This window comes from Aulonocara sp. 'chitande type north' Nkhata Bay, linkage group LG4 (genome assembly GCF_057382095.1).
Source record: "Aulonocara sp. 'chitande type north' Nkhata Bay isolate Kocher_YH1m ecotype deep benthic linkage group LG4, A_spYH_male_GT1.1, whole genome shotgun sequence".
Lineage (NCBI taxonomy): Eukaryota > Metazoa > Chordata > Actinopteri > Cichliformes > Cichlidae > Aulonocara > Aulonocara sp. 'chitande type north' Nkhata Bay.
The window spans coordinates 11588470-11606628 of record NC_141347.1 but is presented as its reverse complement, the minus strand read 5'-3'; the positions used below and the strand labels follow the sequence as shown (position 1 = coordinate 11606628).

Below are 18159 nucleotides of genomic sequence, written 5' to 3'. Positions count from 1 at the left end.
GTCTAAATCTTTAGTGAGGGCCTTATATACAATATATATGTCAAGATGTCAAGAGTCAGGATTCTTACTAACTTTTCATTTTCAGTAGATCCGTGATGCTTTGGCCATCCCCAACAAGAAGACAGATGCATTATTATTTTTTAATAATAATATTTCACTACTAGCTTTTCCTCAAAAGGCACAGATAAAAAAGTGAACGCATGTGTCAGGTCTCCGCTGAAGCAGCTGGATCGTTTTAGATGGTTCAGCATTAAATTAATTGGACTGATTATCACTTTAACAGCAAACCATAAAAGCATCTCATGCAACTTTTAATTTTTACATTGCCTCTAATGGCAACATTTTATAAACTGAACTCCATGCAGGCTACCTTCAGTAAGAGCAGTTTTTAAATCAGAGTAGAGGTTATCTGTATACTGCAGAAACTGTAGGAAAGAGGAAAAAGGACAGAGGATCAGGAGATTAAACAGATAGCCGGTCCTACCACACCCTACATCACAGAAACTGAATCGTCTCTGCTCTGTCTCGAGCCTCTCGGTGTACCTTTTAGTGCGTCGGAACATATTGCTTGTATTTCGGTGTAGTTGAAAGCTGGGCGATGAGAAGTCAGAAAGCAGCAGGTCTCTGGCAAAATGCTATCGCAATGCAACGCATACTGTGGCTCCCACCACCTTTAGAGGTGCGCTGGTGTCTGTGTGTCTGGGCAAGTGTGCAAGAGAACCAAAGGAGAGAGAGAGGGAGAGAGAGAGGGAGCACAGCACAGAGGGAGGGATGCAGGGAGGAAGGGTGGGTCTCTCTTTTAGAAAGGAACAACAAAAGGCGGCAGGGGATTATGGGTCATTTTCTCAAGGCTGAGGTGCCATAGTACACAATGTGGTTTTATGAGTTACTTGTGCTTCTGTTTTGTGTTTTCCTCTGAAGTCGATGCGAAATTAAAAGCTTTAACTGCAGGCTGTTTATTCCATGAAGGAAGGAAGGAGAGTACAGGCAGGTTAATTTATCTCAGCAGCGACTAAAGAAATGACCAAAGGACAAGGACATGTGGACAGTTACATAAGTAAAAAAAACAATTTGAATGGGATCAAAAAGCGGAGCTAATGTTGATGTAGTATGCCAGACGTGCATACACACACACAAACTATCAATGGCTGTGTTTACCCATGAATGGTTGCAGTAGGCAGATTGAATTTGAAGCCAACTCCAGTGAGCTCATCTATAATACATAGTGGGTTGGTGGTGTCCTGCAGAGGCAAATGGGATGTGATGCAGAGGAGACAGTGACAGACTGAATTCAGATGGTAAAATAAGGGAAAGGAGGTGGAAAAGATGAGATGGTTGAAGAAAATGGTCTGGAAACAAACAGATCCCTGCCATCATTTCATGTGTGATTACCCATGGTGACTTGGGATGGCTTGAGTGTAGATGGGAGTGGGCACAAGAGACTGTTGACAGGTCAGTGCGACAATACATAAAAGATGATGTAACCACGGTGATAGCACCCACTGGTTTGTGGTTTCTCATTTTAAAGATTTATAGTTTTCTATTTCTCTTTGTTTTGGTTTTTAGTTAAAGCTAGCCTGCTAACTCATCAGCTAGTACAAACTTCAGTAAGACACACATAAAAATGCACAGGTGTGCTATACAGACACGAACACCTTCTAATTATTTATGTAATACAAAAAAATTACAAACCAGAATTTTATTCAGCAAAACCGAAACACAGACTTCTTGGACAGACTCTTGGCAAAAATGTGACCCACATCTGCAGTTTTCTATGAGCCACATATGGCCTTGACTGATGGTGTTGACTCAGCTTGAGTCTGGCTGCCGCAACTCAGCTGCCAGCTTACAATACGAGGGACAGATGTCAAGTATGTTGTGACATTTGGGCCAAATCTGCCCCACCCAGAACCTGCCTTGCTGTGTGTCAAGCATGACTCATGACTTTCTGGCTTGCCCACGTAAACATTCACCACAGGCCCAAATATGTCTGCTACTGGGAAAGCAAGCTATGTTATCTATCAGACACTTAAAATTAATCAAAAATACACTAAAAAGCACCAACAACACAAATACAGTTGGATGGTCCAGTGACTGATTGTGTTGTGTTTTGTGCTCTTGGTGTTTCTCTGTCTAAGTATGCTTTTACTGTATTGGCAGTGTGTGTTTGGGATCACTGTCATACTGAAAGATGAAGCTGTTGCCAATCAGACACTAATGGTACTGCATGTTGGATCATTTTTCATCACTTTTCTCCATTCAAAATTTCATCAGTTTTGAGAAGATCTTCCAACACAACTTACTGAAATGCAGCCCCAAACCATGACGGAGCCTCTATCATCCTGACTTCCTCTGTATATACTGACAATGATTTTAACCAAATGTGGATTCATCAGACCAGCTGTCACTGATTTTCCATCCAGTTGTTGTGTAATTTGCCAAATCTAAGCCCTTTCTTCCTATTTTCCTTTCTTAAAAATGGCTTTTGACAGCCATTCTACCTTTATACTAGGATCATTTCTGATGATGCTTCATTGAACAGAAGATGGATCAACTGAAGTATCTCTCCAGTCCTGTGCTAGATTTGTTCCTATTTCTTAAGGACATGACTTCCAGACACTATTCGTTTAGTTTTTTTGGCCTGTCACTTCTTTTCCACTCTATTTGTCCAGTTTCCTCAGATTTTTTTAAGGACACACTGCATCCCATGCTTGGATATGGAAAGTTCTTGGCTATTAGCATTTTGGGAACCAGCTTGCTGGTGCAGAAATACTATTTTATGCCTGCAGAGCTGTGTTATCTTCAGCATATTTTATATATTCAACTAAGAAAGAAATAGAAACAAATTATGTGCTTTTATGACAAGTTGTGACAAAATGGCTTTAAAATAGATTATCTGCTAAATTGTCTGTGATGTTTATTAGTGACTTAACAAACTTCTTCTAAAATCTCCTAAAAATGGTCAGATACAAGAACTGGACTGACAGTGTGTGAAAAAGAAGCCAATGAATCAAGAAAAACTTTGAACCTTCAAAAAGTGTGGAGACTACTCCACACTTCTCACAAGGAAAGGGTAGTCTGGACCTGTCACAGGCTGGGTCTCCGACCCAGCACTCTGAGTTTTCTTTGTATTTTTTGATATGTTATTAGTTTGTGTTATTTCCTATTTGCCTTTAGTTTAGGCAGTTATTGTTCCTGGGTTTTCTATGTTTTGGGGTTTTCTATTTATTTCATCACGTATTAGGTCTGTTAAGTTGTGTTGTCATTTCCTGTTTTATTCTGACAATGTCATGTGTTCTTTGTTCATTGTATTTAGCTTTCCTCTCCTGGTCCTGTCATTAGGTTTATGTCTGTCAGCTGTTTTCCCCCATGTGTCGCCACTTCCCCTGATCACCTCATGTCTGTATTTAAGCCTTTTGTTTTCTTCATGCCATTGTCAGTTCGTCTGTTTATTCTCACCAGAGTTACAGTCATAGTCTTAGCCTGTTTATTTTCCACCTCGGTCATAGTTATAGTTTTTGGTCTTAGTACCTTTAGTGTTTTGTTTCTTAGTGTTTTGCCAGCTCAGTGTTTTGTTTCTTAGTGTTTTGCCTGTTTGCTTTGGTCTCTTGGTTCATTTCCTGCCGTCATCGCAATAAAGGTTCACTTTTCTGTTAATCATTACTATTCCTCGTCATCATCTGCTTTTGGGTCCTGTTTCCGCACACATCGGCGCACCCCGCCGTGACAGGACCTGTCCGGAAAAAAAATCATCAGCACAATGCTTAAACTTGTATTAACTATTTTTTTTTTATGTTTCTGTCACATAACAACTTTGAGCTGCTCCCTTCTCACAGGGGTTTGCCACAGCAGGTAGCCCTGCATATTTGATTTGCCAGACCTTTACATCGGATACCCTTCCTGACGCAAGCCCAAAAGTAATTTGTGTCTCCAGTGACCGTTTTCTCAAACAGGTCACTCGTCACTGGTAAACCACCCTTGAATGAAAATCTTTGGCTCTTTAACTGTAGTCCATTAAACAGTATAATATTTCAACCAAATACTTAATAAATGTACCTACTTTATGCAGATAGCAAAAATTTGACAATTTGGAATAAGTTGGAGAATGCGGCATGGCTTTCAGCACCATGGACAGCGCCGGGAGCTCCCAACTGGCCTAATAAGGCTTCCACACACTCCAGCATTACTTCAGGAGACCTCATCCTCCTCTTTCACACAAGAAATCCACACTCCACACCCTAAGCACTACTGAAGCATCCTCATAGCTTTCAGACAGAATGTGAAAAGCATGCTTGTGATCCCAGAGAGCTTCCCAGCCTCATGTACGCTCGGGAAGAGAGGCTTTGATAAACAAGATGTACCACAGCTTGGTATGATTGTTTTTTTGTCCATGAAGAAGATTGTGCTTTCCCCAGGGAGTGGATGGGTGGTAGAGAGAGAGGATAGAGAGAAGAAAGGAAGGGTTAAACAAAGGTAACACTCACCTGCTGTTTTTGCGAGGCAGTGGCAAATCCTTCTGGTAGAAACACAAAGAAAAGGACAAAAAGAGAGATCAGGTACAGAAAATAGAAACATACTCTTTCTTATGAGATATTACGAAATTTGGGGAGAGCATAAATAAAACATCACATGAGCACAGTAGCAGGCGCACCTTTTGAGCTTGTTCAGAAATATGGCTTGTTATTGTGGTAGGGGTTCACATCGGTTTCTATATCCTGAGTATAATAAAGCTCTGGTCCTGGAGAAGTTTGATAACAATTAGTTCATCACCTTATCCCGATTCATTTCATTTTGTGTGTGCATGTTTCACAGTTAATTTTTGCCTTTGTTTTCAAACTACTCCTGCTATTTTCTGAAACTATGGCAACTGCTCCATCCCACCCTCCACCCCCCACCTCCCAGGTCCAGATGGACAGGAACACTGGGCTGAGACAGCAGCAGACACCAACTGCACCACACACAAAAAAAAAAACCCAGCATGAGCATAAGCAGATCTCACACCAGCACAGCCTGGATCTTTACAAACCCTTCACATGAAACTAGAGGAGGACAGAGAGGAGACGGAGAGTTTAAACAAGCGGCGGAGAGGTGGGTGAGAGGTGGATGGTACCGTGGGGAAACATGCTTTTATGCTTGCAACCTTATCTTGGAGTCTTCTGGCCTTCAGCTCTGTGTGTCTTTGTGTGCGTCATACAAGATATGGTGCTTGAGAGTCAGATATGAGATACTACTCAGTGTTTGGAAATGGATGCAATTAATGCATTAGCAGCTTCACACATGCTCCTGTCACACACAGGGTAAAGTTGTTAAGGTGCTGTTAGCATAAAATTGACCACCTGCTGACCACAGTCAATGTAATTATTGAGTTAACCTTCAAATAAAGGTTGAACGAATGGATGGGGATGTGCAGAGCTGCTCCTACTGATATATGCCAGAACACATTTTTACATTGCGGCTGCCTGAGAGCCCCAGCCACTATTCACAAGGTTAAGCCTATGACACAGATGATAATTGTCAAGCCAAATGGAAAACTCTTAGTTAAACAGAGAGCACTAAACTGATCCTCTCCTCATCTCAGGATCAGACGAACGATGCAGGCTGCACGGCTGTTCGACAGAATGTCCCGAGGGTTTACACGTTAACAAATCCGACTAAATATTCAGCTCATTGATCCCTTTTTCACTTTGTCCTTCATTGATCAGGCTAATTGACCCTGAGTTGTCAGATGAAAAGAGAGATGACTTACAAGAGCAAAAGGCATGAAGAACATCTGCGATGTGGGGGGTTACCTATACAGAGAAGCCCTAACTACACTTGACATCTAATGTTGCTGCAGAGTAGCAATTTAATCCAGAGGAAATGACCACATAAAAACTCTTTACAAGCTGCAAGGTGCTGTATTTTAGTGACAGTGAAGCTGAGTCCAGGGTCCACCAGTGTAATACCTTTTCCCTGGAGATTCAAAGTGGCAACGTAGATGCTAATCTCACTATTTAGGTCTGCTTTTTTATTCTAAGGTAAAATATCACCTTCAATTTTTGTGAAAATTTTCTGGATGGATTTGAATGACTTGGTGAGCCCTCATCAATTCTAATCACTTGTCTTTCATATAGTAACAGCATCAGGTCAAAATTTAAACTGAGCAGAATTTAGCATGCTAATGCGCTAAGCTAAAACAATTAAGGCTTTGTCCATACTGGGAGGGAATAAAACGGATGGACATTAATGAACGTTCTGCAACTTCACACCCCAGCAGCATGAAGCATGTGAGGCATGAAATGAACTTTTCTTAGCTACCTGGTGAAGTGACTACCAATATACTGAATAATACTGTTGACTGACATATGGCTGATAGTAAATACATTACAGGGTGCCTAGGCAACCAGAATCTATAATGCCTGCAAAAGATTGTTTGGTAGCTTCACTTCGTGTGAAAAGCAGGTCGCTTCCAGTTTAGATGCAGCTTAACATATTAAACGTTTCACTTGCTAAACATCAGCCTGTTAGCATTATCACTGTTAGCATGTTAACGGGCGTCGACACAGGGGAGAACAGTATTGCTATAGTGAGCAGGGCGCCTGGATGTCAATGGAATTCAGTGACTTGTAGTTACAACTAACCTATAGTAAAGAAATAACCTATAGTAACAGTAAGTGGGTACTAAGGTCAAAATATTTCAACTTTGAGGTGAGTAATTCAAACAACTACAACGGCAGTAATGAAAACCATTATTTAAAATATCTTCATCTCCAAAATTTTATATTAGCCAAGCCGTCTAAAACTTTCCTCTCCAGCTACCTTAGAAGATTTCACCTTAAAGTTTTTCACATCTTAGAGGGAAGGGGTCCCTTTATACGATTTATTTGTAAGTAACTGCAAAGAATCATCTGATATTATACTGCATGCATGGAAGGCAGATTTGAAAGATGATTTACCTGATGAAGAATTGTTACAAGCATGCTTTAGTTCAGTCCCAAAGGTTAATCATATATTCTAAATTACTACATTATGAATGACTCAAATAGGCAAACAGACAAATAGACATGTTAGCTTAGTGCGCTAACTGAGCCAAATTTGCAGAGCTGGTGATGGCATGCCTAAGAGCAGAATAGCCCCTAAATCTCTTGATTTTCACTTAAGATAAATCAATGAATCACACTTTCTCAAAGTGACATCTTGAAATGTCAGTCCAAGACCCCAAAACAATCAGGTAACAATGATCTAGGTAGCAGCTGTGACTGACTAGGCCAGATCAGACCACCATCTTGCAGAAAATATAAATCCTCAAACAGGACGAGATGTAACATGCACAGGCTAAGAGTTTTATTTTCAAAATGTTTCAAACAAACACGTGCTCAGAATAGCTGAGAACGAATTAATTAACGAACATTCAACAACGTATGACCTCAGTGTTCTCAGTGACATTCACTGCAGCAAATCACCAAAATGTTGCAAATTCGCTTGAACTATTTGTGGATAGTAGGGACGTCTGCTAAAGAAGCAGAAATAGTTTAGCAGCAACAAGAATAAAGTCCAAATGTAACAGAGGAGCACCTGAACACCTCTTTTGTTCAGGCATGCCTAGACAAAAAGAACCAGCTGGCACACTAAACAAAGTACAGCCATCTATTCATGTCTGAGAGAAAAAAAAACTGGTACCATGAATATCTTTTGCTGCTTTTCAGAATTATACCTGGGAGTCCAAACTGTGGAGTGAATCTGCAGGTCTGTAGATGATAATTATTCAATCTTTGAATGAAACGGCCTTTATTAACCTCAGAAAATCCAATCAAATAGTTCTTTGTCACCTTCACTTACATTCCGTAATTCTTAGGCATTGCTGTCACATCGTATCTACCTGAATTCCCTTCTTAATCCTCAATTCCATTTTAATCTGTTAAAAGGTTACAAGGTGATGAATTGACTTCCTAATTCCAGTCTCTGCTTCATCAGTGACCAGTGTGCCAGAACACAAGCGCACCACTATGCTCCGAAATCGACCTGTGACTCCTAACTGCAGCATTTCCAGAAGATAATATGTTGTTAAGGAAACATGATCCTCACTCCGATCTGAAGCCTGTGCCTTAATTCTCCTGTGGCATAATTAGTTTGATGCAAGGCTTACTGCTCATTGCATGGTTGCGTTTTCTACGTCAGAGGCTGATTTAAAAGCCACCGTCCGAGGCTGATGTTCAAACTAAACGCTCCCCGAGTCCCGCTAATGAAGTCTGGCGGTGGTGAGCAGTGACTGACAACAGATGGGAGGCTCTGTCACAAACATGTCATGCTCACCAATCACAGATTAGAAAGCTACACAATCCTGTGCTGTATTTGCTGGCTTCTCAAACAGGAGCAACTACACTGTTATTATCCAGGTTTGGGTGCGTCCTCTAGGGAACGAAAGGGAAGTTTGAGCTTATGAATGACTGTCTGATCCCCTTTAGTCCCAGGATGTCACACAGTTGACAAGACAGTATGGGAGTCTGTGTTTCAGGACTTTGTATCTATGAATATTTAGATGCAGGGCAATTGTGCCACTGTCTTGTAATAACTGTGGTTTATGCACAATCATTTTGCATTTAGATTAATGCTGGGCTGTTTAATATCTAACCTGCAGAGAACCTGCATTCACAGTCCAGGCCTGTTTTATTGTTGTTTTTTAAATTTCTCTGTGTTTTTCACAGCTCAGGGCTAAAATGTGCAGGGATGTTCAAATTTGTGTTCTTTTTTAAATTATGTTGGATGCTGCTGTTTCATTAAGCTACAGCCAGTCAGGGGCGAGCATCCTGATGCAGGCAGTAAACAACAAAGACTTGAAAGGCCAGTGAATTTTGTCTCCTGGTACACACACTGGCTGCTCATGTAACTCAGCCATAAAATATGCCTTTGCTGTAGTGTCCTTCAAGTCATATTGGCTGCACTACAATTTTTTTAAAGGCCTCAGTGATAATGAAATGGCATTAGTTGAGCCGCATGCCTGTAAAGCACATTGCTGCTCGGTGGGGATGCGCCAGCAAGTTCAATCATTTTGTAGACACTGCAAAGAAAAATGGTGGTGAGCCGGGCAGGGGAGGAACAACAGGGATCAATCAAGGGATGTCATGCTGCTAGGAGACAGTGCCCGGACCTGCCATTGTCTACAGCAGTGACTGACTCACAGATATGAGGCTGACAAAAAGGCAGAGCGGCTGAGGACGAGGCATGCCAAGCATAAGAAAAGATGGTCTGGTGATTTGTGAAAACAACAAGACTGAATAAAAAATGACATGTAAAAAAAAGATATTAAATATATTGTTTGTTTGTTTTTTACATTAGGGTTATATGATAGTGTAAGAAGCTGGTCTAAGAAAAACGTATTGTAGGGGTGTAACATTGTGATATATGTAAAGGAGAAGTAGAAGAAAGTGCTTTCGGTTGCTCCCCTTGTCAGATGGGGTCACCACAGAGAGTAGCTCAACATGTTTCATTTGGCAGTTTTACACCAGATGCCCTTTCTGACACAACCCCAAAGGGGATTTGTAGATCTGGCTGGAATTGAACCAGCAACCTTTCACTTGCCAACCGAATGTGTTAACCACTTCAGGGGATGGTCTGAGTATTCCAAAAGCTGCTGATCTACTGGGATTTTCCCACACAACCATCTGTAGGGTTTATAGAGGATGGTCTGAGAAAGAGAAAATATCTCTTTAGCAGCAGTTTTCTTGTTGATGTCAGGGGTCAGAGGAGAATGGACGGATTACTTCAAGCTGATAGGAAGACAATAGTATCACAAATTATGATTCAGTAGAACCAAGGTATGTAGGCAAGCCTTGAAGCGAATGAGCTAGAGCAGCAGCAAAAACCACACTGAGTGCCGCTCCTGTCAGCTTCAAACAGGAAACTCAGGCCACGGTTTGGGCTCACCAAAAACTGCACAATAGAACAATTAGTACCAGCTAAGCACTTTTTAATTACCACAGTCTACTTGCTGACCTTTATGACCACAGTGTGATCGTCTTCTAATGGGTGCTTGTCATCTTATTCTGGTTTCTTGAACATGGCAACGTTGGTACAATGGCAGCCTAGCTTCTTCTTAATGATTGCTAAAGTATCGTTTGATCAAGTCATGCAACACAGATATTTTACACAGGAAACAGCTGCAAAGGAGGAGTGAGAAAACCAGTTCAACCAGTTCAACATCATCAAAAACATTCATTTCAGTTAAGCCGTGAGTACTGCAAAACGTTGTTCTGTACTGTAGTTGTGGAATGATTATAGTTACTATTCCTTCAAACAAACAAACCAAAAAATGTGGAAATTACAAATTTCAGTTTGTTTTGTAGCTATTTCACACATCTCTGATGAACCAGGCTTTTTTTGACATATCTTCTGCGTGTTTGCCAGCAAGCCTATTGGAGGTTGTAGTGTCAGAGAGGAGCCAGCATAACGAGGAGCAAAGATCGTGGGTTTTTTTCATGTTTGCCGTGTTGAAGCGATGCATCACGGGTGTGACCCCTGACTGCAACTGCAGGGGAGTGGGGCGTGTCACCATATGGTGCTGAGAGAATGATTGTGTGTGTCTGTGTGTGAAAGAGGGAGCGAGTGACGGCTGGGATGATGAGACCCAGGGGACTGACAAAGCCGCTGATTAGGACATACAGAGCCAATCACATGTCAACGCACAATTTCAGAAACACACACACATTAGAGAATAAAACTCGTGCAAATAGCCCAAATGTGCATATTAAACTAGAAGTCTACGTTGTCCCTCCCTCTACCACACTACCACACTACCCTCCCTCACATATACAAACACTAAATCAATCAGCTGGCCTGCCTCCATCTATAAAATGCCAGGGACTTTGCGAGTGTGACTCTATGATGATTAATTCCCTTACAGCTCATGTCATACATCACAGCAGCAGAGCAGTGAGCTGAGCAGTGGGGATGATGAGACATGAAACCATCGGGACACCTCACCACTAATCCTCCCCTCATTCCCTTATACCCACTCCCTTTCTTTTTCTTTTTCACAGAGTCGAAGGTCAATTTGGCTTCAAGGAGCTCAGAGTGCGTGCTTACAATCCTTCGTCTTGGTAAACGAAACTGGCAGAATATGAACCGAATGAATGAGAGAAATGAAATGCACAGACTGCATAATCACACTAGCGTGCACAGAAGCCCCACAGGAGGCTGGCTGCAGTCTGCCTGGCCTGTAGGCTCATCTCTCCACAGTTCACTTGACTGAATCAAACAAAGATTGTGGGGTGTGTGTGTGTGTGTGTGGAGGGGGGGGGGGGGGGGTATGACCTGTGGTTAAGCAGGCTGCTTCATAATGGATGAACGCAGTCATTTGAGCACAGCAGATCAGTATGCATGAGTGGCCATTCATTACAACATCTCATTAAAGAGACTTTTAAAAAGTACATGAGTGTGATCCTGACATGAGCTTCACAGGAGGATGTTAACTGACTATACAACAGAAAAGCTACTATTAAAATATGACACGTATATGATACGAATGATGAAAAATATATATGTTTGAGTGTAGTGGAGCTACTATGTTCAACACCAGAGGCACGCTGCGAGTCTCCAGCAGGACAGATGGAGAAATAACTGATTTTTGTTGTAAACTTTATGAAGGTTTATCTTAAAGAACTACAGTAATGAGAACCAGAACAATACAAGGATAATTAAATCAGCTGACTGACAGGAAGTGAAAGGCAACTTTTACACAATGTAACACAGTTTAACACAGTTTTTGTTCTTCTGATTGCCTTAAAATGCAAAGTTTAAAAAGAATATTATTTCCACAACCTTTGATGAATAAAAAATCAGAGGTTGAGGAACAAGACTTTTGTTACAGTGTTGTTCATTTTGTTAACATAATCGCCCAACACAGAGAAGATTCTCAGTTTGGGACTAGTAGGAGACACAAATCCAGCCTCAAGGCATTACAAGCCAGTGCACTCTCAGTGCTGGGATAAATGGGTAAGTTACATCAGGAAGGGCATCCAGAGTAAAATCTGTGCCAGATCAAACATGTGGATCCATCCATTGTGGAAGGGCCTACCAACAACATGTTTTTTTTTTCCATTCATTGTCTCTGCTAGAGTAGCTGTGCATGATTCACAATTCAAAATAAACATCAGTTCCTTGTACCCCTCAGTTCATCCTCTGTCTGAAACAAGCTGCAGGAGAACGTTTGAATAGCAAGAGGGTGGGGCTTCTCCAATCCCAACATGCCCATATTAGGGATGTCCCCATTCTTTGATATCATACAGAGCCAGGAGCAGAAAAAACTGTCTGTAAGCCAGCATCTAGAGCACTCTGAAGCTCGATTGTTTGGCTCACACAGATTACTTTCAGCCAAGGCTGACTTCATTGATTGAAACTTCAACCATGTTTAATATAAGGCCCACCAATAATAAGTTAAAGTGCAACAATTCATCTATAATGGCTAAAAAAAAACCCAACAACTTTATTTACAGGTTAATGATGAGTGCTGGGTTTATGAAACACATGTGTTAACTTTTCACTTTTAGTGATAAACATTTGCAGTATCTGCTGGAAAAGTATAGCTACTGCATTCGGCTTCAATGACAGAGTCTGACCAAAAAGTAAAAATAAAGTCTGTCTGAACGTAGTAATCATGTATGACTGTGTTTCTACAACTGGAAGAGGATGGATTTAACACAAAAATCGGATTCCAGCCCAGACCAGCTCACCTGCAGCCTCCGCCGCCGTATTATCCCCGAGTCATCCATGGTGCAGTGACGAGCCGTGTGGCTCTCGGTCGGGATTCCCCTTCACTAAAACAATTCTGTCACCTTACACTAATCTGGGTTGTGACCCAGTGAGGATGCTACTTCCACTTCACGCCCGAACTGCACAACACCAACACAACAACAGCAGCAGCAACAGAGTTCCTGTGTGTCCGGTGTCACGTCGAAGAAGCCCACGAAAACGTGCCAAGAGGTCCCATTGTTTTTATTTTTTTTTAAAAAAAGCCCCTTAAAATCAGCGACCGTTATTCTCTAAGCTGCACTTGTGATCGGCGTCCTCTGTCTCCTCGGCTGAGTATCACGCCGCTCTCTCAGCGGCTCCTTCTAGGAGCATCCTTGACATTTTCCCAGTGGTCCGTGCGCTTTGATGCTGCCCAGCTGAGCGACTCGAAGGCCCGGAGAACTCAACGTCCATGTGCGATCTGCCGATCCAAACACTGAAGTACTTCGGTCACTTCACGACAATCTCCACGAAGAAAACGTGAGCTCATCTCCACGTGTGGCCACAAAGGACAGCGCGTTCAAGGCTCGGCGAGGGGGGAAAACAAACACTCGATTATTTTACACATAACTGCACGGTGGTACGGACGCGCGTCGTGCCCCAGCCCCTCGGTCAGGGTGTCACTGCCGCTTATTCGCGGCGGAGGAGCCTGTCCGGTTCGGTCAACATCACCTCGTGTCTGAGAGCGCGCGCACGTCCCCTCCAAAAAAACAAAACACACACATTAAGTAAAACTCTTGTTCGTTTCTTTCACCCACCCGTCGTTCCTCCACCCTCTCTCTTCTCGGGTGAAGCGGTTACTTATGGCACCGCAGCAACGCGATATTTGTAGCCCCTTCTTGGGATTCCCTTTCGCCCCTCCTCCTACGCGCGACAGAGACGCTCTTCTCTCCGGGATGAATGGAGGAATATCCAAACACTCTTCCACAGAATCCAGCCCAGCAGGCTACGACCACACACTGGCTGTAGTGGTGCCCTAATTGCTGTTTTGATTTAATTTCCTGAAAGACAGTTTTAGATTGGAGCTGGCAGTTTTTCAGCTGATGTGTGAAGAGGCCTGTTAGAGCCTAAATCAGCACCACAGACAGCGACACGGGATTAAAGTTTTTCTCTTTTGCTTTGGCACATTCATTTCTCATGTGAGAGCATTTTTAAAAGTTAGTTTCTTTGTTTTTTTTAAGACATTTAACGCTTACTTATGAATAAGTGAAGCATAAAAAGCGGTGAACCAGTTGTGTCGACACATAACAGACAACTTAGCAAAGAACCAGTTTTAAATGTTATCTCAAGGCACTTTGTTACAAGTAGTCTGTTTGAAAAAAAAAAACACATATTCTGCTCAAATTCCTTTAGTTGAATCTATTTTTAAAAAAATCTTAAAGATGGCAGATAAAGTTTAGTATTTTTGTACCAACAAGGTGATTCCCAAAAAGATCTCAGCAGGTGTGCAGTGTGTCCAGCAAAAAACTAACACATTGGTTGGTCCATATTCACGGAAGCTTCAACAGAAATGGTCTCAGTGGAAGGGTGGCCAAGAAACTAATCTTAAAGAAGTGAAACAGGGAGAGAAGGCTGAGAAAAACTGTGGAGAAGTATTTCTGAAGACTGCTTGTCAAGAAAGAGTTCAGAGATCAGGCTATGTTGAAGTGTAAAGACATGAGGCTAAAGACTTTTGCACATTATTCTGTATCACAGTGTAATCAGCGCTGGATAATTTGACATCCCGACACTTTATTTAGCCACAATTTCTGATTGGTCTTAGACCTAATCCTCTGCATTGCAGCTTTAAAGAGATAGAAAAGCCATATGTCCTGCACCCATCCTCTACCTTCTCCTGAAGTTCAGTATACTCTGCTGTCTGCTCCAAACATACTTACCGCTCCTACTCTTCCATGTGCAGGGTGTTCCTCCTGTAAAATGTTTGTCCAAGCCTCCATGTTCACTAATTGTTGTAATGGTTGCGTTCAGTTTCTATAAATGTGTTCTACAGTAGTAATAATAACACCTGTGGGCAGATTTCCCAACATGACACAATCAAAACAAGCCACGAACAACTCTACATGCATGTTGTTCGCAAAGACACACACAACCAATAATTTGCATACTCTTGGGCTTTTATTGAAATGTGCAAAAAACTATTTTAAAATACAAATGATGTCATCTGTCTTCTGATAGTTGATCTAAAGCAATGAATATAAACTCTTAGGCATTTCCGGTTGCACCACTCTGACCTTTCATCCACGCTGTGACGCAGAAAACAGGATTATTGTGCATGGAGAATAAATGTACCGGCATCAGATATCAATAACTGTCAGAATGTATATCAAAATCTGAAAAAGGCATCATTTCTGGTTAATGCTGGTGTTATGGGAAAAAAGATTTCCTTCCATTACCATCCTTCAGAGACAGACAGACTGGTGCCCCTTTTGGCAAAGTCATTGCGTAATGCTTTGCTGGAGATTAGGACTTTCACACAGTTTTTATGTAACATATGGTCCAAACTGCCCACACAAGCATGGTCTCATCCGTGCCAGACACAGCAGGATATCTGCTGCAAAGCATTGAAGCATCCAAACTCTGCCCACACTGGTCCATCCAAAAGGAAATGGCCAGGAAGGCTGCGGGGATGCTGTTGACAAGAACAGTCCATCTGCAGAGAATTCATATGCGAGATTCTCAGATAAACAAACAGGTCATCTGACTTCAATATTGGCTGATTTTTTTCTATTCTCAACAGGTAAACCAATATTTTACATTAAAAACAGCATACCTGTATTTATGGATATCCATCACTGTGGCCCAGCCCTGAATACTGTAAATGGATTCATGGTTTCCAGAAGAAGAGCCTTCTTGTAGCACCAACCCCCCCCCCCCCCCAAAAAAAACAAACAAACAAACAAACAAAACAGATTGCTGCAAATGCTTGAAATACATCCATGCCGCCCTCACTGGCAGAACTTTGGTGATCCCTTAGTTTTTCCTTTATAACCATAATCAGCTCAAATGCGTGTCCAAATCTAGAACACAGGGTACTAGCACTGTTGTACTGTCACATCTGTAGCTGTTACACACACACACACACACACACACACACACACACACACACACACACACACACACACACACACACATATATATATATGATAGCCAGCATGACCGAGCCACATGTAGCTGTTACTTGACCACATTAAGTCATCGTGAGTCTTAAAGTCCAGCATTTATGCGAAAGATAGGATGTAAATTGTGATATGGGCCAGCTAATGATTTCTGAGCCACGTCTGGCCTAAAGGACACTTGCCAGTGCTTGTAATTGAGCTAGAAGTGCAGAAAGTTGCCCAAATCAGGTCCAAATGTGTCTGCTATCAGTCACACATAAACAGGCATAATCATGCATTGCACATTTGTTTTAGTTAGTCCTATTGACTTTGTAAAAACAGTAAAATCTTTAGCTGTCTGAAGCATTTCTGATTATTCTCTGTGGTACAGAAGTAGCACAATGCACGCGAGCACTCTTAAATGTCCTTATGTGTGTAGATCTTAGTGTAGATGTCACAAATGTCTAAGCTGTAAAATCAAACAATACATCTCTCTGCAGTATCACAATGTTTGCGAAACCTTTTCAGAGAAAAAAAAGGCTCCTGTAAGCGGGCTGTTAGATTAAATGGAGCTGTCAGGGTCGTCTGGCTGGGAGTCACAGAGCCAGATCATCTCAGTGCTGATGGCAGTGGTTTGTTCTGTAGCCGATGTGCTGCCTGAACCCTGATAAACAGGCAAAACTGTCCCAGCACTGTCAACATCTCATGCACACAAAGCCTTATTGTCCTCCCACTCCCATTCAGCTCTGTTACAGCTTTGAATGTCCCTTATGCTGCAATAAAGCCAGAGGACACATAGCAGGTAACAGAGGCCATTAGCCTGTCCTGCCGCAAAGGCCGGATTGAGCCTACAGTTAAAAATCTTAAGAGTATGTGGAAGTCTGGCTGGAAGACATGCTTCTGTGAGTTTCATGATTCTGTCATTATGGTTGCTTTAGGACAAACTGCTGGTGCTTTGCATCCACTGAACGCAGAAAGGATGTGGCTCTCATAGCTTCTTACATAATGGTTTTATAATCCCTTTGAGCTCTGAGACAAACAGCTGCTCAGTTTTGTTTGGAACACGAGCTGATGTTGCTGTTTTGTTCATCTCCAAAGGACATCAAGACTCTACCACCAGCCTGTGTTGCACTCACACTTGCCTTTAAAGCAGGATTGCGTTAATGTGAAATTACAGATCGCAAACAATCTTCGTCTCCTGCTCATTACTGGCAAAAATTGTCTCTCCTAAATTTCCATCTTATGTGCGAATTCCTGTTTCTCCCCCGCTGTTGTAAAAAAACAAATATTTTTGAGCTGTTTGGGTAGAACATGGCCTTTAGACTGGTAAAGCATTTTTTAAGACACATTAAATTAGAAATAACAAACAAGAAAATAATTAATTCCATCCATCCAGGGAGCCCAGACCTCGCTCTCCCCAGCCATCTCCTCCAGCTTGTCCGGGGGAACACCGAGGCTTTCACAGGCCAGCTGAGACATAATCTCTCCAGTGTGTCCTGGGTTTGCCAACAGAACGACATCATCTGCGAAAAGCAGAGATGAGATTCTGAGATCCCCCAAATGGAAGCCATCCTCCATAAAAGTTATGAACAGAATCATGCAGGTAGAGCACCACTATGCCCTTCTGAGTCGCCTGACAGCTTGCCACACACCCGATATTATATTAAGCCACTACACGAGCCACCTTCCAGTTCTCTTCACCTCTGGTGTCCATCATCTGGTTCGGGGGTTACCACCATGACAGGCCGCAGCTCGGTGCAGCAGCTTCAGCAATGGAGATGCTGAACACAGTCCATTCAGACTCAGTGTCCCCATTTCCCTCAGAATGCTGTTGAAGCTCTGCCGGAGGTGAGAGCTAAGATTTCGCGTACAGGGGAATCTGCCAGGCGTTCCCAGCGCACCCTCATTCCACCCCAGGTATGTCCAGCATTATATTCATAAACATATTCACCCTTATGTTTGAACATGGTGTTTGTTATGGACAAACTGTGGTTTGCACAGAAGTCCAGTAACAGAATACCGATGGGGTTCAGATCTGGTAAACCGTTCCTCCCAGTCACGCCCCTCCAGGTCTCATATTCGTTACCCAATGAAGTCTCCCAGTAAGACAACAGACTCCCTAGTTGGAGCACCCTCAAGCACCGCACCCAGGGACTCCAAGAAGGCCGGGTACTCTAAACTGTCATTCGGCCCATAAGTGCAGATGACAGTCAGGACCCGTTCCCCGACCAGAAGGTGCAGGGAACAAACCCTCCAATCTACTGGGAAAAAAACATACCTCCATCTCCAACAGGCTGCA

General features: G+C 42.4%; 1 protein-coding gene across 2 annotated transcripts in view; it reads right to left on the bottom strand.

The window, feature by feature from the left end:
- The window catches only part of LOC147332019 (microtubule-associated serine/threonine-protein kinase 1-like), a 52086-nt gene extending 38532 nt beyond the window's left edge, over positions 1 to 13554 (bottom strand). The window contains exons 1-2 of one of the 2 annotated variants that reach the window (XM_086288404.1): positions 12708 to 13554; positions 4485 to 4516 (exon numbers count right to left, since the gene is read on the bottom strand). In XM_086288404.1, coding sequence (XP_086144530.1) covers positions 4485 to 4516; positions 12708 to 12746 — 71 coding nt within the window. In that variant the 5' untranslated portion in view covers positions 12747 to 13554. The remainder of the gene's footprint in view (positions 1 to 4484; positions 4517 to 12707) is intronic. The other variant, XM_086288405.1, reaches the window with a different exon arrangement.
- Positions 13555 to 18159: the final 4605 nt, after the last annotated feature.